Raw genomic sequence first — 22467 nt, 5'->3', positions numbered from 1 at the left:
GTGACATATTATGCGGAGATAACAAATATATAACCTTCCTCAGTTATTGCCCAATATACACTGGAACACATGTATTAGCACTTTGCGTTTCTTCTCTAGGAGGGGCGCCGGGAGGCCGATTAGTGTAAAGTCCTGACATTTACCGCTCACTGCCATCTAGCATCTGTCCGCGTGAGTTCGAATTTCAGGCCGGGCCAATGTGAGAAAACTGTCCAGTAGCTTACCGTGGATCGGTGGTTCTTACCGGATTTTTTTCCCCTGGTTCTTCCTCCACCAGTTATATTAGCCATATAGCCGCCTTCATGCGCTCGTAAATGGCGTTAACCTATTTCAATAACCTCTGGAGAAGAGATAACGAATACAAAAAGACACGAGCCCCCGTATACGGAATATAATAATTTAATTAACTAAACCCAATAAAATTGTACAAGACAAATTTTAGGATGCACACCTACCAGAAAAATAAATTAACACAAGGTTTAAAAATGCAATAAGCAGTTCCATTTACAAAGATACGGCAAAATTTGATACAAGAATTGAGTGAGCATTTCGATCTTAAATTGTCCGGCATATCTGCATAACATAATGACTAGTTGTTGGTCACTGTCCAGGATCAATATAGCTTGCTGGTTGGTGTCGATTTGCACATTAACATTGTTCCCTCTGTCCCACTCTTGCGTCACCGACATCCTTTAGTGGTCCACTCACTGCCCCCTCTCCCTCTCTCGCGGTCGTCCGGACTATTAAACATTTCGTTCACCCTGCGTTCGACCGTGGAAGCTATTTTCCTTTTTAAAATAAACAGTGCGGCATAATCCTTTGATCATAGCTCACATCCTGAAACGGAGTTTACATTCCCTTTCCGACCCACAACAGAAATCTACTTCTAGTTGGCCTCATGTCATAACCTTCCATTCGATACAATAGTTCCGCATTTATACACGCGGTTTCTCTCTTTCCATAGACAGTTAACCACGTACAGGATAAGTAATTTATTCCTCCAACAGTGCTAATAAGCATTACTAACTGATCGACAGCATAGCATGCTCCAACTTGATTACTAATTAAGTCCCTGCTAATCACTATCTTGACTAAATGTCGGACACATGCAAATATACGGCTTTTCAATAGATGACCGTATATCCCACCACACTGCTCAAACAATCCAGTTCATATTTGAACAATTAACATCATAGTTAATGAAATAGATGTAATAAAAATTCATGTCTAATCCACCATGCAGCTGAAAAGTTAATTCAATCCAATTCATAGGATAACTAATTTTCATCGTAATTAAAAAAAAAGTAGATAAAACAAAATTTCATGTCTAATCTTATACTTCCTAATGCTTATTAACAATTCATTGTCATAAAGCGTCAGCAATCCTAATAATAATCAAGTCTTTACATTAATGATTCCTATATAATTGAAGACAAGTTCATGAACACAATTATCCAAATACTCATATCAAGTAAAATTATTTATCAAATCAAGACACATTACCTCGCTTTGAGATTTGCTCTTTATTTCCTTAGCAGTACGGTCTCCTTACATGCCCAGTTATGTATCAACTAAATGTTCCTCGGAAATTTTTTGGCCTTACCCCGGACTCAAAACCTTTCGCCTCGCGCAAAAGGTTAGACTGCCTTCTTTTGCGGTGTAATACATTTATTAAACACGAAACATCGCATGAGAAACACCCCGCAAATGTTAACTTATTCAGATTGAACTCAGGTTTATCTAATCACCATTATTAACAGGGTTTGGAAAAGTTTTCATTCTTTTACGATTCTAATAATACGAACGCAGTTTTTGTTTCAAACCTTGACATTTCGATAAAAAAAAAACACAACTCTTCACCACTGTCCAGTTTTACCTGACACAGTTATCAAAAGGAACCTCGTATATTTACTGGTTTCCGCATTTTCATGTAATTCCGTGTTGAATTTACTCCATATCTATTCACGTTCTCGACTGTAATATCAGATTAATATGGTTTCCATTACACATTATATGCATCTCTGTTATTTTGTATTCGTTTTCCTATTTCCTCAATTATTTTGTTGCATTTAACAACTACTATTGTTTCTTCAGCATCAATATCCACTGAATATGACAATATGACTGTGTCATTTATGCGAGTAGCTTCGTTTCATTTAATACGAAATGTAAGTTCTTCTGTCTTGGAAATTTCATGTTTACAAACTCCCGGATCATCTCAGATTACTTGCATGATTGTGAACATCATCTCTGTAAAGTTAGGAAGATACCCCAAATGAACATACTGTTTAGTATTTTGAAATTCGGACTATTTCATAGATTCTCATTCCAGGATCTCCAAATTTATCAGTTGCCAAATAAATGAATAGCTCTATCCATCCTACTGATATACTTATTTTCCTCTCTCTCATCAACTGTAGTCAAGTTTGTTGATTCTAAGTATCATTTTATCATAAATTAATTTGGGCAGAAAGTCGACTCATTTTATGATTGCATTTAGAGATAAAGTGATCCATGTTTAGTCACAAGGACTTACAATGTTTCATTATAGGTGCGATTGTGCCTGACTAGGTTGAAATGCTTCATTACAGGTGCGATTGTGCCTGACTAGGTTGAAATGTTTCATTACAGGTGCGATTGTGCCTGACTATAGTCTGACTCTACATCCCCGTTTGTTGTACCCCCTACCGATTTCAAAAACGAGATGGTTTAATGTGATAAAAAGTGCACAGAACTAAGTCAGTTGAATCACTGATTTATAATTTCGAACCTGACTTGACTAAAATGACACTAATGCTGGCCTCCCCTGCACCACTTCATGCTTAACGGACTTTCCATGCAAACACGACGCCATATTGCGTACATTATGTGCAAGTTTATTTCCATCAGACAACATAATGACGTAGTTCATCCTATTCGGCAAATGCTGAATAACTGCGTAAATTACAAAACGTGGAGAATTTGGAATTATAACCCTTTGCGTACATGAACATATAAATTAAACCGCTTTTTAAATCCACACGAAAAGCGTAGTTGTCATTTTCTTAGCTTGATTCGACGTTGTAAATATCGGAAGCAGACGACTTATGTATGTACATATGTAGTCGTGATACACCCTATTGCTAAAAATGGACTTGTCCAGAAACTGGAAATGGATCCGAGCATGTCCGTCTATTGGACTGAAAACTTCCGTTAAGCATGAAACGCGCATAAGATGACGGTGTTTGGGCCACTCTACTCAGAGTCAGGTTAGAAACTATAAATCAATGAATGAATTGACTAAGTTCCTTGCACTTTTTATCACATTAAAGATTTCCGTTATTTAAATCGGTAGGGGTGTACAAAACAAACGGGTTTATATTATCAGACTAAGGTTGACATGTTTCATTACTGGTGCGATTGTGTCTGACTAGGTTGAAATGTTTCATTACAGGTGCGATTGTGCCTGACTAGGTTGAAATGTTTCATTGCAAGTACGAGTGTGCCTGACTAGGTTGAAAAGTACTGAATGTGTTCCTTATGTATTTGGTCAGCTGTAAGAAGTTTCTCTCGTGAATTTATACCTTTTTTGGCTTTCGATCTTTGAATATTTCTCTGATAGCAATGTTTATGTCATAAAAAAGTTTGATTTTACTTTCTCAAAGAGTATATTTAGAAGAGGCTTACCACTGTCAGGGTGTATCTCAGAAATATCAAGCTGTGCCTGGTCATCCAATTGACTCAAACATACCTTTCTGTAGTGAAATAATTTATTCTGTCAATATATCGTATGTTCATTTCATTTTGTCTTTCGTTGCCATGATAGTTGACATTTGTTTAAATAACCCTACTGTCAGCATTAGTGTCAAGATATCTTAAAAAGTGCTTGTTGTGAGCTATTTAACACAGAAGAAAACGTCGCATAGAATGATTTGCGTTTTATAAACTGAATTTAGATGTCACGAAAAGCTAAACAGGACACAAATCAACAACTATTATTTTCAGCAGTTTGCAACGTTTCTTCAATACCTTTTAAACATTTCAGAGTTATGTCAAATTCTGCCATTCCATGGTTCGTTTTGAAGCACAGACTTCAGATATCGAGTCACCATTTATGTGCTGTTTAAAAAAAAAATGGAACATTGTTTTCCATAAATTCAGTATCTGTATTTGTCGAATATATGTTTAACGACCTTGTGCATTTACGAGATCTTTGAAATGTGTTGTAGCTGAGCACAAATTGGTGTCTTCACCCTCATCAAATACGTAATTTATCCCATTGTCGTACCGCACTGTTCTAATATTCTCGCTGTCACGCTTTATGATTTATGTTTGGATGTTATCATAACTGAACAGACTCTTTAAATCCTCGTGTCCTCTAAAACAATGGAATACATCTTTTGATGTTTGAAATAAATGAATCAACATTGTATTCTCCTGCATGTTATTTTGACCCTGGTATTACCCAAAACGTGCAAATAAATGCACGTTATCTCACGATACTTAAATTAATGCATCTAGTTTAAGCTCACGAAATATTTAACCAACTATTTGAAAACTATTGAATCTATCACAATATAGCTTTGAGTCATCAGAAAATATGTGCTGGCCTTTGGCACCGCATATTCCCTATATAGACTCCAAGGTAATTAACACGTATATAACACAAAATAGTGCTAGAGTTATAAGGTCACACGAAAAACTTAATTTAGTATTGATGCAGCTGCCACCGACGACCACAACAGTGCGATCTGATGAAGGCTAAACAAGGAAATTCTTCGTATTTACAGTACTGTAAATAGACCAAGCATATTCAATATATGAACATCGATATTCGCTACCAATACAATAATGGCTATACATTTGTGAGGATGTTTAACTCTCGAATCGGTAAATTTTAAATATGAGAATGGTTCGTTATCCAGCAGGCTGCTGTTGCATATCTCATCATTCTATTGTTGACAATTATCAGTATCTTGAAAAATGGAGCAGCGGTCCTCTTTTCAACTGATATCTGAATTCGTTCTTAAATTAAAGATGGTATGCGAATAGCTGCTTGTACACGCTATTTTAAACTATACATACAGAAAACACCGACAGAACAATAATTTCTAAAAGTTTTAAATCAAGCCTACTCACCTAAACACTATGTTTTTGCTAGTCAATGTTATTTGGACTAAATTTACTTAAAATCGAAAATAGTGAATTTAGAGTATAAATAAAATCTCGCGTTCAGGATTTTTTGCAATTATTAATCTGAAGCTTTCTGGAATCGTCACACTCTCAAAGCTGCAGTCTGTAGTTGATATTGTTCTAGCGTCACAAGAATAGCATTCCTTCGTAAAGAAAACTGTTAGCATCAACGGAAGATTTCGCGGATGGATCTGGTGTTCATTTATTGTATTTTCATTACATCCTTCTTAAATCTTCGTTGACTCAGCAAGCTGCGATCAATTTGGCACCTGGATATTTAGTGGATGTAAGCATGGTGAATTGTTTCTAGACGTAAAATGTTATTATTATTTTGGTTATATAAATTATTCGGAACGCATACATGTCATCTAAATCTGTAGGATTATTTTATGTAATTGACCAAATAATGACGCAATGTTACTCCGTGGAGATGCTTTTAAATAGAGCGTATATCTTGTGTTCAAATATTTTTCCGAAGCAGGCCATGCAAGTTGTAAATACAACTTAATATTTTTCAGGTTGTTTTAATATAGTAAAACAGTTTACCAGTCGAATTAGGATAGTTAATGAACTAAAAATAATTCTGACAAAATGTGTATCGCCTGATTTGTCTGAATGGTTTTAAATGTCGTAGTTATGTGCTAATGGTAATTTGCAATTAGGATGTAGTCACTGAAGTATGAGTGTTATAAATAATAATTTCCTAACAAAATAATTTTTTAGATGTAGCTTATAGCGGTATAAAATCTAGACTCAGTAATCAGATGCAAACTGTTACCATTGTACATTTTAAATAAACATCTTAAAAGCTGGAATAACATTTCCAAGTGACGTCAACATGGGTCCGAGAGAGAGAGAGAGAGAGAACAATACGAATGACTTTTACTCTGTCATAGGAAAGAAGTAGAATTAGTATACGTGATTATGACTGGTCGATCTATACAAGTGCTATATGTCTAAAATGACAGTCAACGGTTATATGACAAATTGCTTATTAGCATTTTAAAACATTCTTAATCTTCAAGACTTTAAAATGACCATAATCATTTCTCATGGACTGTGTGAGAGCTGGAGACCACGGAGAGAAAAGATGATTGTAAGTATGTCAGCGTTGATTTCAAAACATTAGGGTATAACAGCTTGAAACCATACAGAAGATATTTTTTTAAAAATATGACCAAAATTAAAAACAAAATATCAGTGAAAAAAGTGAAGAATGGAGAAAGACAATTTTTACTTAACTTAGATTCCAAGTATTACAACTATAGCTTGAAAAGAACTGCATCCAGGATGAATGTCCATTTATTACAACTACTGCTAGAGAAGAACTGCATCCAGGATGAAGGTCCATTTATTACAACTACTGCTAGAGAAGAACTGCATCCAGGATGAATGTCCATTTATTACAACTACTGCTAGGGAAGAACTGCATCCAGGATGAAGGTCCATTTATTACAACTACTGCTAGAGAAGAACTGCATCCAGGATGAAGGTCCATTTATTACAACTACTGCTAGAGAAGAACTGCATCCAGGATGAATGTCCATTTATTACAACTACTGCTAGAGAAGAACTGCATCCAGGATGAATGTCCATTTATTACAACTACTGCTAGAGAAGAACTGCATCCAGGATGAAGGTCCATTTATTACAACTACTGCTAGAGAAGAACTGCATCCAGGATGAAGGTCCATTTATTACAACTACTGCTAGGGAAGAACTGCATCCAGGATGAAGGTCCATTTATTACAACTACTGCTAGAGAAGAACTGCATCCAGGATGAATGTCCATTTATTACAACTACTGCTAGAGAAGAACTGCATCCAGGATGAATGTCCATTTATTACAACTACTGCTGGAGAAGAACTGCATCCAGGATGAATGTCCATTTATTACAACTACTGCTAGAGAAGAACTGCATCCAGGATGAATGTCCATTTATTACAACTACTGCTAGAGAAGAACTGCATCCAGGATGAAGGTCCATTTATTACAACTACTGCTAGAGAAGAACTGCATCCAGGATGAACGTCCATTTATTACAACTACTGCTAGGGAAGAACTGCATCCAGGATGAAGGTCCATTTATTACAACTACTGCTAAAGAAGAACTGCATCCAGGATGAATGTCCATTTATTACAACTACTGCTAGAGAAGAACTGCATCCAGGATGAATGTCCATTTATTACAACTACTGCTAGAGAAGAACTGCATCCAGGATGAATGTCCATTTATTACAACTACTGCTGGAGAAGAACTGCATCCAGGATGAATGTCCATTTATTACAACTACTGCTAGAGAAGAACTGCATCCAGGATGAACGTCCATTTATTACAACTACTGCTAGGGAAGAACTGCATCCAGGATGAACGTCCATTTATTACAACTACTGCTAGAGAAGAACTGCATCCAGGATGAACGTCCATTTATTACAACTACTGCTAGAGAAGAACTGCATCCAGGATGAACGTCCATTTATTACAACTACTGCTAGGGAAGAACTGCATCCAGGATGAACGTCCATTTATTACAACTACTGCTAGAGAAGAACTGCATCCAGGATGAATGTCCATTTATTACAACTACTGCTAGAGAAGAACTGCATCCAGGATGAACGTCCATTTATTACAACTACTGCTAGGGAAGAACTGCATCCAGGATGAAGGTCCATTTATTACAACTATAGCTTGAATTGGTTTTTATTTGGGAATTGTAAAATCCCATAACATTCAATAACGCGTTTCTTTTTATATTCTAAGTCAGCAAATTTAGACTCAGTAACATTAGTACAAGTATGATGAACACTTCATTTCTCAAAATGTTATGAAATCAATTCCATAACTGCTTGAGAGCAATGCCTTCCAGGATAAAAGTCTTCTATTCAAAACTTTATAACGATTTTGAAATAGTACTGTTCACGAATAAGAAACTATGATAATGTTTGAACAGAAGGTGGAAATTCTTACTGATTCTATGGAGTAAATGTTGTAGCTATCCCTCATAGATTTATTAACTAGATACCACCCAAAAAACTGGACATTCTTTGGTGCCTCAGTTGCACCTGTTGGAATGACTTTTGGCCCTCTCTCGTCTTAGCTAAATCAGGCAAGACAAGGTTTAGGTAAAAATATTAACCTAAGGAAACTATTTTAATTTGACAGTGATGATGGATATTATCAGTTTTTTTTTTTAAAAAAAAAGAAAAGGTATATTTCTAATAACTCTTTTCTGATATTTCAAAGGAAATGCTGTTAAAATATTAATTTAAAATAGATAATCAATTATTTGCTGTTATGAAGTTTGCGAATCAGAAGATTTTGCATGCAAAATATACACTTAACAGATCTATGTAAACTTGGATATTGAAACTATAGTAAATCTACAGCAACTAGGTATATAAACCAAAATGACACTGCATGTAGTTGTTGATGTTTTGGGTTTAACGCTGTTTCTGAACAAGATAGGACATACATGGCGGTTAGTATAAATAGTAGAGGAAGAACCCGGAAAACCCCCTGTAAGAACCATTGTCCCATGATGGGCTACTGGCAAGTCTTCTAACATGCCCATGTTGGCCGAGCCTGAGACTCCACTCATGTGGTTAGTGAGATGACAATGATCGGTAAAGCCACCCCGGGGCAAAATGAAAGTGGCTTAAACCATACAACGGTCCGAGGAACAAAGCTATTGGCTATTTAACTGACACTTTGGACACATTACTGGCTATATTGCCAAGGAAGCATGGAGTTAAATGCCTTTGCCAAAGACAACAATCGACACGAGATAACATGAGCTGGTATCAAAATTAGTAACCCTTAAATTACGAATCCGACGCAAATTTTTTTTAAATTTGTTTTTTTATAACTATAGCAGTACTTGTAGTTGTTGTTATTGCCGTTGTTGTTGATAGTCGTAGGGATGTGTAGCTGTCTTTGTTATATAATTTTTGTGGCGAATTCGATTCGCAAGTATAAAGTTCGCATATCTAAATCAACAGTACTTGACCAGCAAATGGAAGAAAAGACAATTTATATCAGTACTATTACCACTACTTCTACTATTCAAACACATCATACGATTTACTACCACCACCACCATTACCACTACAAGTATTATTATTAGTACAATTAATCCTTGGTCAATGACGGTTAAATCTGACTGTTACGGTTAAATGAACTGAACGACAAAGAATTAGACTAAGTACCTATATGACAGTATGGATCAGGATATATTTGCAAAGCGCCTCGGTAGGCATTGATGACCGCTGGGCACATGGTTTCCACCTCATTCAAAGAACAAGCTGCAGATGCAAATTCAAATCTGTAACAGAATATAACAGGGAGGTTATTTATACATACATGCAGACACAGAAAAATGAAAGTTGATAACGGAGCGGCGACAATCTCTTCTTTTGGACGGGGGTGATGGTGGGCTGTGGTAGGAGGAAAACAGGCGCAAAAAATCCCCAAACCAAAACAAAACAAAACAAAAACGCACACGTACGAAAAAGGCGTACAACAAAAACATCGTACGTGTTCCTACGAAAGACAAACCTAAGCAAGAATTATTCATGTGTGAAAACAGACAGAAAGAGCACACACACACATGCAAATAGTATACATACACTAAGTGAGAGTAAGATCCATAAAAAATATTACATAAGAGATCAGCCATGCAAATTATGTGAGAAATTTCACAAACTGAACTAGGGGAAATTTATAATTTTTACATTGGGATACGTTAAGCAAACTTATATGCATGAAACTGCATCCAAGTATCACCTCACCGCCGTCCCTTCTTTTGGTAGGCCTATTCCGTACCAAAACGTTCGGGTGAGGCGGACATTTTATTTCATGATAAAATAATACATATCAGCTATATGTTTAAATAATTCTATCAGATATTTCGAGGTATTGATAATACAGTTGCCCTCTCTTCAATCGTACAAAAGAAATCACTTCGATAAAATTCCACGTTCGGGGTTGTAATTACTGAACACAGTTTCAAAATCGTTCCTGTAATTTTGTGATTATTCCTTATCGCCAGGCAGAGTTTGTGAAGAAACATTATGCTGAAAAAGAACAATCGATTGCGCCCAAAAATGTCTAATAGGGTGTTGGAATATATATAGCTAGGTATTGGCTACTACAAATGACGTGTTGGATAATAGGTGTAGGGTGATGGATAGTAGACAACTGCGTATTTGTCACCGCAGAGGCATGCTAGATTGCATATAATTGGGTACTGGATAGTAGATAAGCATGTACTGGTCATGTCAAACAATGCGTTGATAGTAGGTTTGACTGGATGTTGGACAGATGATGGTAGCAGCAAGCAGCATGTTGGACAGTAGATAGCCGAGTTTTGGTAACTTAAAACCAAATGTGGGATAGTAAATGTAGTTTTGATTGATTGATTGATTTAGTTTTAACGGCGCATCAGCACTGTTAGGCTATTTAGCGCCAAACAAAATGTTATATGTATAATCTTTTAATATTATGAAAAGTCTCATATCGACCAGCGATATAAAAAACGAATAGTTCAAATTAAAACGGTAAGATGGTAACGGTGCAAAATAAAGCTTCCCGATCAACGGCTGATGTAAATGTTGTATGTTAATGAAAAATGATGAAAAGGTATTAAAAAGGGACGGTATATATATTGCATAAAACTGCACAAGGTGATAGCAAGAAGTCAGAGCTTAGAGTAAATATTCACTGCTTTCAGGAACTTTTTAATACGAGTGATGTTTATAGTATCAGAAAGTTCCTTCATGTCATGCACATTGTAATACTGATCGCGCGTAGGTTGCAGGTCGAAACACTCTATCATAAAGTGCTTGACAGTGAATGGTTCATTGCAAGAAACTCACTCTGGTGGGTCTTAACCTTTTAGTATGTGGGAGTGGGTGATATAAGTATGACCAATTCGGATTCTTGCAATAACTACCTCCTCTCTACGCATGGTTCTGTACGAAGGAGTCCATTCTTCAAGAGTTGGCTTGATTGCATGAAGTTTGTTATTCAATGCATCATTCCATGATGCCTGCCACTTCTGACGTAAGGACTTTCTGACACTAGGTTTAAAATCAGTATATGGTATTTTAAAATCTGATGGTTCTTGAGTAAGGGCCATTTTAGCAGCGTGAACCGCTTTTTCGTTATCTTTAATACCAATATGGCTAGATAACCAACAGTATATTATATTGTGGGAGACACTTAGCTCGGTATTTTTGACGAGTATGTTTTTCAATACTGGATTCTCCAGTTTTCTGCTGTGTAGTGACTGAAGTACTGATAGTGAGTCCGAGAAGATGATGCTGTTTAAAATACGTTAGTTTTCTATATGTTGCAGAGCAAGGTCTATTGCTCTGATTTCGGCTGAAAAAATTGATGTTCCATTTGGTAAGCGAGCTTGCGTTGTGTGATTTCCACAAACGAAGGCTGCATCAGCTTTTTCCTCATCATATGATCCATCCGTGTAAATTCTTGTGTAGTTTTTAAAGTCGGTGAGGAGTTCGTGGTAAGAGCTGTGGAAGACAGAAGGACTTGTCTCGGATTTTTTTCCATCATGTAACGTAAAAAGTACTTTTGGTTGTTTAAGTAGCCAGGGTGGAGTTTCGGAGATGGACGTTTTCTGAATTTTAGAAAGATCTATTTTTGTACTGTCAAGGCTGGATGATATTCTAATGCGAAAGGTATGGCGTTTGGTTTAATTTCGTACAAGGTTTTGTATTTGGGTTGAAAAACAGCCGAAAAAGCAGGATTCAGAGGGTTTGATTTTAATTTGAGAGCATACTGTGCGGAAAGCATTTGTCTACGATGCGATAACGGTGGTTCGTTCGCTTTAGCTCACACGGTGATGTGTTTAAATGCTCCTGATGATGAATTGGATCAATCATTTTCAAATAAAAATGAAGTTTTAACATTACTTTTCTCATTTTGAACCGTAACGACCGACGCATGTTACATTATTGTACTTTTTTATAACCTAAGATTCTCAACTTTTCTTCAAAGAGTTCCGTAATATTAAATTCTATGAAATTTTTAGCATAGAGATATGTGTATCTATATTGTTGTGTGTAACTCCTGGTACATGATTTTTATCTCATTTTTTAAAAAACATTTATTCATGGCTGTAAATTGTACAGGTTACCCTTATTAGGTGAATTCTTATTGCATGATTTAGGTCACATGAATAGGTATTTTGAAACATTGGATTGAGCAGTATCAACTGCCACTTGGGGATATGACGTGAAATATTGTCGTAATAGTAAGTGCATATAAGGAGAGAACTGAGCAATCCAATTTCTTTCCTATTTTAGGGAATCATTCTTATTTGTTGTGTTCCTCCTGTAACACGAGTTCTGCAAACGTGTGTTATGTTGTACTTAGATATTTTTTGAGCGGAAAAACATCCTTTTTGGACTGGTCAGTGGAAAAAGAAAGTGCAGATTTTTTGGGCTATATTATTATTCTGAAACTATTGTGAAGTCTACAAAGGACTTCTAGACAATGGCATTCTTACAACGTCACGCTTCTTGGTGGACCAGTACATTTCCGGATCTGAAGTTTGTTCGGAACTTTTCATTCTTTTTTGTTTTTAATATAACTTTTTCAGGATTGTTTTAGATTCACTGTAAACGCCTCTCGTATTTTCGTTTATAACTTTCATAATTAAATTGTTTGTTAAGTTTTACAAAACTTGTTGTTTTGCTTCTTTATGTTGCTTAGTTTATGACCATCCAATTATAATAATAGGATATCTCATCTTGACTGCCCTTAAGTTCGTGTTTTTGTTCTCCTCTCCATTATTTTAAATGTCTACATAAGTCCAATCTTTTATATTATTTCACTGCATTAATGATATTATATAAATATGTTTCTGAACGTGAATGCATATTCATACCCTTTTGTTCCCTACTATCACTTCACTGGTAGGGTTATAGTGATTTTAAGGATGTTAGCATGCATTAGTTGTGTCTTAATGGAATAAAGGGCATAATTGTAGGGTGTTAGGATAGTTAGTTTTATTTATGGGTGATATAAAGATTATTTGGATTACACTGGTCAACAGTGAAATCATTACTGACTTGAAAAGGCCCTAATCTGTAGTATTTTGGTGTGCCGAACACGAATATAACCGTGAAAAATTTGTATTGGCTCTCGTTTTGAAGATATTCATATACCTCATTTTCTATGTTTCACTGTGTAAATTTCTCCAGTAGGACTGCAGCAACATCCGGAATAATGATGTAACATTGCATAATACCATCATGCTCACATCATCCACAGTTGATTGCATCATTTTCTGATGCAATGCAATACTAATGCCATGCGGCTGCTGAAGTAAGTTGACGTCAGCAGTGTACTATACATGTGTAGGCCTATTATACTAATGCCAGGCGGCTGCTGAAGCTGACGTAAGCAGTGTACTATATAAAGCCCAATCAGATAGGTTCAGCATTTAAAATATTTTAGACGTTGTGCGAGACAGTTCAAGCTACTGTTACATAAAACTTATTATTTTATCCATTTACGTACAATAAAGAACAGTAATGCCTCGAAAGTGTGTTAATACCGCGGACAATTTTTGCTATATTTGTGGGGAAGTGACATTTGCCAACCAGAAGAAAAGTATCAATTCTCAAGTGAAGAAGGCATATCATCTTTACTTCGGATGCAAGGTTGGTGACCAAGACAAGCCTTGGGCTCCGCATATATGCTGTGCTACATGTACAACACAGCTTTCACAGTGGTTGAATTGCAAAAGGTCATCAATGCCGTTTGCAGTCCCAATGGTGTGGAGAGAGCCAAGCAACCACCTAAATGACTGTTACTTCTGCTTGGTTCCTCCTCTTTCCGGCGGAATAACGAAGCGAAAGAAGTCGAGAATAGTCTACCCAAACATTCCGTCTGCATTGAGACCAGTTCCACATGGTGAGGGACTTCCTATTCCAGAACCTCCAGCAGAATATTCTCTTGATTCATCTGACGAAGACAAAGGTGAGTCGACCTGTTCTTCTCCTGGTCCATCAGCATGCAGTGATCCAGATTTTCACTGTGGTGCATCATCAACCCCACACAGAATAACACAGGAAGAACTAAATGACCTGATTCGTGATTTGGACTTATCAAAGAACAAGGCAGAATTGCTAGGATCAAGACTCCAACAATGGAATCTTCTAGAAGAAGATGTCACAATTACTGCATATCGAAAGCGCCACCAGCAATTGGAGCCTTTCTTCAGAAAGGAAAGTAATCTGATATTCTGTTCCGATATTGAGGGCCTCATGAATGCTTTAAAAATCACTCATGACCCACAAGAATGGAGACTATTTGTGGACTCTTCGAAACTGAGTCTCAAGGCTGTGCTTTTGCACAATGGAAACATTCTTCCATCTATTCCAGTAGCGTATGCTGTCCACATGAAAGAGACATACGATAACTTAAGGCAGCTACTGAATTCCATTGAGTATAACAAGTACAGCTGGCACCTCTGTGGTGATTTGAAGGTAGTTGCCCTTTTAATGGGACTGCAGCAAGGATATACAAAATACATGTGTTTCTTATGCGAGTGGGATAGCCGAGCAAGGGAAATGCACTACATGAGGAAGGAATGGACTCACAGGCAGAATGTAGCCATTGGAGAGAAGAATATCCAACACCCAGCTCTGGTTGAGGCTCAGAAAATCTTGCTACCACCCCTTCACATCAAACTAGGTTTGATGAAGAACTTCGTGAAAGCCATTGACCGGACTTTGCCAGCATTCCGATACCTGCATGAAAAATTCCCTCGACTCAGCGAAGCAAAGATTAAAGAGGGAGTTTTTGTGGGTCCTCCGATTCGAGAGCTTTTCAAAGATGACCGGTTCAACAACTTGCTGGAAGGTGACGCGAAACAAGCATGGAATGCTTTTCGCCTAGTTTCTACAAACTTCCTCGGAAATGTTAGGGCAGAAAACTATAAGGAACTAGTAGAAGACATGTTGATGAAGTATAAGAAACTTGGCTGCAATATGTCTCTAAAGATTCACTTCCTTCATTCCCATTTGGATTTCTTTCCTAGCAACTGTGGTATTGTTAGTGATGAACACGGCGAACGTTTTCATCAAGATATCGCAACAATGGAACAAAGATACCAGGGAAAATGGTCCACTACAATGCTGGCTGACTACTGCTGGACACTCCTCAGAGATGCTCCCGAACAGCTGTACAAGAGACAGGCGAAGAAATCTAAGATGTAGTCAATGACTTGATTTTTTATAGGTAGGCTATTACAGTTGACCTTTTACTATTGGAATGCATTTCGTTATGTAAACATTAATTTCTTGCAGATTACAAAAAAACTAGAGCCAATTTTGCAATTTGACTGTCATATTCGTGTTCAGCACATAAAAATTGATAAGAATTGACTAATTTTATTTCAGTAACATGACTTTTGTCAAAATTTGTTGTCCAGTGTTATTGTGTACCCCATCTTTTACATCCTACCTTGTCCGGCCAGTATATAAATTGATGTAGGTGTAGTTTAAATATTATATTTCACATCAGATGCTATTGGGTCATCCTAATGTTAACCAGTTTATTTTTTTTTAAACTGGAATTCCCATTAGAATGTTGTACTTCCGATAGGGCGGCTGAATGTTACATTCCCATTAAGTGTAACTTTTGACCCTGTATTATTATTTTATTCATTTTGCAAATTTCGACTGAAAATATAAATAGTTTTTAACGCCTTGTACACGTTCCATATCTATAAATTCCTTGGAAATACGACATAGCTATTCTTACACCTTTTATTCTAAGCACATCAAATCTTTAGAAGCGAGTATAGTTATCATTCGCTGGAAATGTCTCACATTACATAAAATGTACAACACTGACTTGTACTGCACCTAAGATAACTAGAACCCGGGATCTCATCCTGGTTCGGGTGTTAATATATTCTCTATACCTGACTTATAAATACTTGAACACAAAACTTAATGCAATCAGGTCTTTGTTCAAGTGATCTGAAAATCACATACGAAATGCTATTCTGCATTCAATATTTAGACTTGTATAAACATTGCATACCAAACTAAGTCATGCAAACATCACACCAATCAATTCATTACGGCGTCTCGACTGAGATGATTGGGCTAAAACATTCACAGTTTTGGTCTTTAAAGTATGAATTTACTAGAGAACATTCTTTGACTGAACATATATGAATCATTCCGTAAAGGTGTCATAATGCTGTCCGTAATAATGCTTCTTTAGTGCCAGCGTACTTAAAATTGTGACTTAATTCTCTGTTTATTTCCGGCGATATCCTCAGGCAATGGTGCAAAATTGTTTCGAATAATTTCTGTAGTATAACTTTACACTGCTTTCCGTTTTGGTCAGCGTGTCACGTACCGTACACATTAAGATTGACGTATGGTTTAGCCTGCCGATAGACTTGGTAGCTAGCGATAATTAACATCTTTGGCTTGGGCAATTAATTGAATTTTAATTAGGACTCGCTAAATTAACCTTTAGAAATAGAGTGTAATGGTAACGCAAGGTCCTAGCGGTAAAATGACCAGAGTTTCGTAAGAACCAGAGATGTCGCGGGGGAGGGGGGGGGGGAGGATTTGAAACAAGTGTCATGAAACCATTTTTTTCCAGAATTATTATTAATAAAGGTGAACTAGAGAGGATTATTCTGACTTCTATGGGAATGATAAGCATTTCGGTGGGCAAAGTAGTAATCCCGATTGGCTAAGCTAAACGTGTGTGTGTGTGTGTGTGTGTGTGTGTGTGCGTGCGTGTGTGTGTGTTTGTTCCCAGACGGAATTCAGGGTTTTCAAATAGTTCCCATCGTAAAATTAAGCAGTCTAAATATCTGTGGGAAGTCAAGAATTTTACTGAAGAATAATAACAAGTACCTTTTCTCGTTAAAAAAGTGTCTAACTGATGCGTGTCTGAAAACGAGGAATACGAAAAGGAGAAGGATTCAGCTGCATAGTAAGAGATAATCTCGAATAAAGCATAATGTTAGTCTCGAGTGCATGCAATGTATATTCATTGATGTAAGTCTTTAATTATTGTTGAATGTATTCGTTCTAAATTCGTACTTCAATTTTTCGTTGAGCTCAGAAATAATCGTGCATGTTTTATGATGCATGTATTGTACGAATATCATGTAATATTTTGTTATATGAATGCGTTCCGATTCAGTTGTATTGTATGCAACATAAATCATTTAGTGTAAGATTGCATGTATTCCTTCTTTGACAAATTGTGAGATGCAAATTATCTTGAAATGATTTGTATCATATATATGTCATGCTTTGTATAACGTATACAGATAATTGATATGTCTGTAAACGTATGTCAACGAATAGCAAAAATTAGCACAAGTAACGTATTAAGACAGGTAGTCAAGTCCATTAATTCGTGTGTAATTAATTTGGGAATTCTCTTCAGCAGGAAATCGAGTGTTGTGAGTCGACCGGCCTAATGCCGGTAAGTTTATATCCACAGCGGAGTGTGAAGTTTTATCTAAATAGGTCTAATTATGTCACGGCCATTTCAAATCCGGTAGCCCGCTAACATGACATTGATTTATGATAATAGGATAGTGGGTGTGTATTACGTGCAAAATTAACTAGTTCTTTTGAGTTGCAAAGACGATATCTGACGCAAGAGAGTGGGAATATTTGTTGATCCAAGGAGACGCACAGACGTGACATGTATTTAGGTCGGGTACTATAATTTTGTTCTGAATTAAAGAAAATAGTTATATAAACATGCATTGTACAGCGGGAAAAGAACACAGTCTGCAATCAAGAGATTGATGACCCGAGACTTATAAGATGGAGATGAACCGAAGTTTAAGAGAGAGAGAGAGAGAGAAACGATACCGTAACGCTGATCGGTCACCAGCGGAGATTTGGGAAAGACCTTAAGCAGCAGATAATGTTGTCTCCCGGTAATATGAACTCGATCAGTCACTCAATCATATGATGAAATTTGTTCTATCAGTGTAATAAAATTGAATTTCGCCTGATTTCTATATTTCTGAGAGAAAGTGAGTCATTCAAATGTCATGTTCGATTTTATTTTGTTTGACTAAACTTTTGTATTTTGCATAAGATGCTTGAGTTAGTCTATTCTATATCTCTGCTAAAATCTATGTTATTCCATCCATTAATCTCATATTTTATTTAGTTTACTCGATCCGGGCAATAACACCGTGGCCAATCATCTCCATGATAACGACAACTACACAATCTATCTATCCATCTGTATGTCTGTCTGTCTTTCTGTATGTCTCTCTGTGTGGTATGTTAGTTTTAGACGATATTTCTAGTTAATAACTGCTCCCCATAGTAACTGCAATACTAGATAGGAACTCCTCCACATACAGGGGACACTGCGATCCATCATGGAATAAAGTTGATGTGTACTCAGAACGTGTGTGAACAAATACTGTTAGTTTAACAGCTTGAGACTCTCTCATTTTCATAACATGGTGTCAGAAGTGACTCTAAAAGATAATAAAAACGTTTTGTTGTCATTGAAAATGGCAAAATTCCAGGCACCCGAGAGCCATACCTTTGGGGTGCCAGTGGAGTTGCTGGATTGGAATCATCGTTTTGCACGCGTTAGGATCGCCACCAAACTAGATAAGGAAGATGAGGCAGTTTGTGTAAGGTCACTTATATATGCAATGGGGAAAGAAGCAGAGCAAATATTTAAATCTTTTGAGTTTGTTGATGATGAAGTCACAAACAAGTTCGCCCCAGTTTTACCAAAAGTTGATGAGTACTTCGTCCCCAAGAGCAACATAATTCACTAAAGATCAAGTAACATTACAACAAAAACGCCGCAAATGCAATAGGAGGCAGGGAAGAGGTCAAACATGACCCGCTAAAGGAAATTGTAACAGACTGTACCACTCTGCAATTATCTGTCCCGCAGAAAAGGTAAACGAGGTTACAATCAGTGAATCAGCTGCTAGAGATTATGTAGAACACCAAAGAGCATTCTTCCTTAGCTCAGTAACTATGTGCAGCGATGACAGTTAGGCGTATGCTGTTGAACATTTGAGAAGCAGCAGTTCACTTCAAGATAGACACTGAAGCAGACGAAACAGTAATGTCAGAAGCAACCTAAAGCTCTATTCCAACAAAACCAAAGCTGAGAAAGTCGGAATCCACTTTGCGTAGCCGTGGAGGGATTCTGGATTTAAGAGGAGAGTTTACGGCACATACTACATGTACATTTCAGGAAGTATCATACCAGCTTATGGCATTTGTCATCAAGGGACCACGTGCCAACAATCTCCTTGGACGTACATTTGCTCATGCAATGGGTCATGTGAATAGAGTTGAAGAGATCAACAAAACAGCCTTTTGGGCACTTTGGCCTGTTGAAGTGTGAGCCAGTAATAATCGTACTCAAGGATAACGTGAGTCCATATAGTATAGCTGCGCCCAGGCGCGTACCAATCCCTTTGCTGTCCAAGGTGAAAGAAGAATCACTCCATACACAGCAGGAAGGCATTATTGAGGAATGGTGTGCACCAATGGTACCAGTCCCAAAGAGAAAGGCAAAGTCAGAATTTGTGTTTACTTAAAGAAGATTAACAAGGCTGTCAAATATGGAAAGATTTTGGTTCCACTCTAGATGATATACCATCAAAGCTGGCAGGCTGCCCGTCTTCCCCAAACTTGATGCAGAAAGCGGATTTTTTCAAATACCCATACATTCAGAAAGTGCAAAGCAGGTTACCTTTATAACGTTGCAAGGTCGCTTCTGCTTCAAACGAGTCATATTTGGTATCACATCAGCACCAGAGATTTTCCAAAGAAAAATGACAGAGCCGCTGACTGACTATAAAGGGGTAGAAGCCATTATGGATGATATACACATATATGGCAATAAGATGGAGGAGGATGACCAACGCCTTAATTTGGTACTCAACAGGAGTGGTCTCAAACTCAACAAAGAAACATGTGAATTTAGGAAGAGCAAACTGGAATTCTTTGGTCACATGATCAGCTTATATGGCATACACCCCAGTCCAGCAAAGGTTCGCAATGAAAGAGCCTCTTGCTCCATGAAATATCAGCAAGCTGCATCGCACCATGGGCATGCTTATTATTAACTACCTTGGTAGATTTCTCCAAGATTTGTGTACACTAATGCGACCAATTTTGGACCTGTTGAAATCAGATATTGCATGGTGCTGGGGCCCAGACCAAGAGTCTGCCTTCACTAAAATCGAGGAAATGCTGACATCTATGCCAGTTCTAGCATTCTATGACCATGGAAAGTTAACAGTTAGAACTGGTCCCAGCCTTTATGGTATTTGTAGTGCATTATTACAGCAATACGGAGAGAAGCGCAAACCGACTGTCATTTGTTCGAGAACACTAACATCTGATGTGGTTAGATATGCACAGACAGAAAGAGTGTTTTACGTGTATGTGTGCCTGTGAAAAGTTTTCACAATATCTTACTGGACTGAACTTGCTCAAATTGCATACCGACCACAAAACTTTAGTGCCATTGATCAAAACATATGATTTAAAAAAGCTCCTTTGATGTGTCAATTACTGCTAATGCGCTTGAGACGCTTCAATGCAAAGGCAGAGTACGTAGCTGGGAAGCTCTTGGTGGGTCCAGACACTCTTTCATAGGGCCCTCTACAAGGTCATGAATACACGTGCGAATAGGAAGTTGAAGTCTTTATAGAGTCGATGGAGGCATGCAGAATAATTTCCCATAGGAAGTTAGAACAAATAAAAGAAGGTTACAAGAGTAACTACAGTCTGCAAACTGCAATATGTTCGTCAGAAATGGATTGCCAGATAAGATAAATGGTTGTCCCCTAGATGTACGTCCATACTTTACTGTATGCAGTGAACTCCTCGTTCAGAAGAACATGTTTCTCTTCAGCAACAGAGTTATCACACCTACAGTCTTATGGTAAGAAATTCTCGATAACATCCACGAGAGTAATCCGGGATTAGCCCAGTTCTGTGAAAGAACCGGTGGCCGAGAATTACAAGCCAAATCAAGACAAAATAGAGACATGTGAGTTCTGTCAAATTAGTAATCCAGCGCAGAGGCAAGAACCACTGAAGACAATCTCTCTACCAGACAGACCCTGTCAGAAAATTGCTATCGATATTTGTGAAATCAAACAAGAAAGATATCTGGTGGCTTATAGGGCCACAGCAACAGCCGCGACAGGGGCCAGTCCAGTTCAATCGACGATGGGACGACCGACGAGGACCACCTTGCCCACTATTCAAGGAAACTAAATCCCAAGTGGCCAAACCTCAAACTTGTGAGGCAAAGAGTCATTAAGAAAAAACGGAAATATGAATTCTATTACATCAGTTGCCATTCTGCACATAATTTACAAGATATTACTGAGCGATACGGTATCAGAATCAAACAGCATGGCGATGATAAGAAGTGGTCAACACCCGGCAGATTTATTCAAGCCGACGAAGACCGTAGAAGTTACTTGGCAAAAGCTTCCCAAGGAATCTACAGGCGTAATCGCATCCATGTATAGCAGATGAAAAGCCCTAAGAATCCACTTTCACTTTCACTTAATACAAAATCATCTACAGACACAAAATCTCCACACTGTCCCGTCAGGACCTATTCAGAGTCCTGCACAATGTCTCACAACTGCTACATGAGGATACAATCATCAAGCATTGGTCTTATGCAGCCCGACCCCAGCAAATCAGCTTTACCCATTGGATCCAACACTCCAGTGCGGACTTTGAGTTGGAGAGTGTGGCGTGACGGTTTGTTATGCCGTCATTGTAGTAGGTGTGGGGTGGGGTGATTCCTATTTTAAAAAAAAAATATTATTGAAGTCCCACCCAGGCTTAGTTTTGGCTGGAAGTTAAATTAGTGTAAAATAGACGTAAAACTCTGAGCCACCAGTCAGCAATGCCGACGGTTAAACAATTGAATATACAAAAAGTGAAATTCAACGAATAACAATTTAATGACAATTCAATAGTTAAATGATTAAAATTTCACAATTACTCTCCTTCCGCTCGACCCTGTGATAGCCTATTGCATCATTTGATTGGGAGTGCGAGATAGCTTCCCACCTGCCCTATTATTCTACTCTGATGATTGTTCTTCTCTCCTATTCCTCCAATTCCTTCTCATATTCATCCCGACTTCTTTCCCAATTCCTTCTTTTCCTCAGCTTCTCTATAATCCTCCTCCTTCTCAACTTTCTCCTCATCGAATCCTTTCCCCCTCCTCCTCGACTCTCTCC

General features: G+C 37.6%; 1 protein-coding gene across 3 annotated transcripts in view; it reads right to left on the bottom strand.

Annotated features, from left to right (window-relative positions):
- The window catches only part of LOC149800059 (uncharacterized), an 89086-nt gene that overhangs the window by 8006 nt on the left and 58613 nt on the right, over nucleotides 1–22467 (bottom strand). For all 3 annotated transcript variants that reach the window (XM_089957181.1, XM_089957183.1, XM_089957182.1), the window contains one exon: nucleotides 9380–9495. In XM_089957181.1, the coding sequence (XP_089813307.1) occupies nucleotides 9380–9495 (116 nt within the window). The remainder of the gene's footprint in view (nucleotides 1–9379; nucleotides 9496–22467) is intronic.

This window comes from Sinohyriopsis cumingii, chromosome 5 (assembly GCF_028554795.1).
Source record: "Sinohyriopsis cumingii isolate HCF-2022 chromosome 5, ASM2855479v2, whole genome shotgun sequence".
NCBI classification, from domain to species: domain Eukaryota; kingdom Metazoa; phylum Mollusca; class Bivalvia; order Unionida; family Unionidae; genus Sinohyriopsis; species Sinohyriopsis cumingii.
This window is presented reverse-complemented; position numbering and strand designations above follow the sequence as displayed.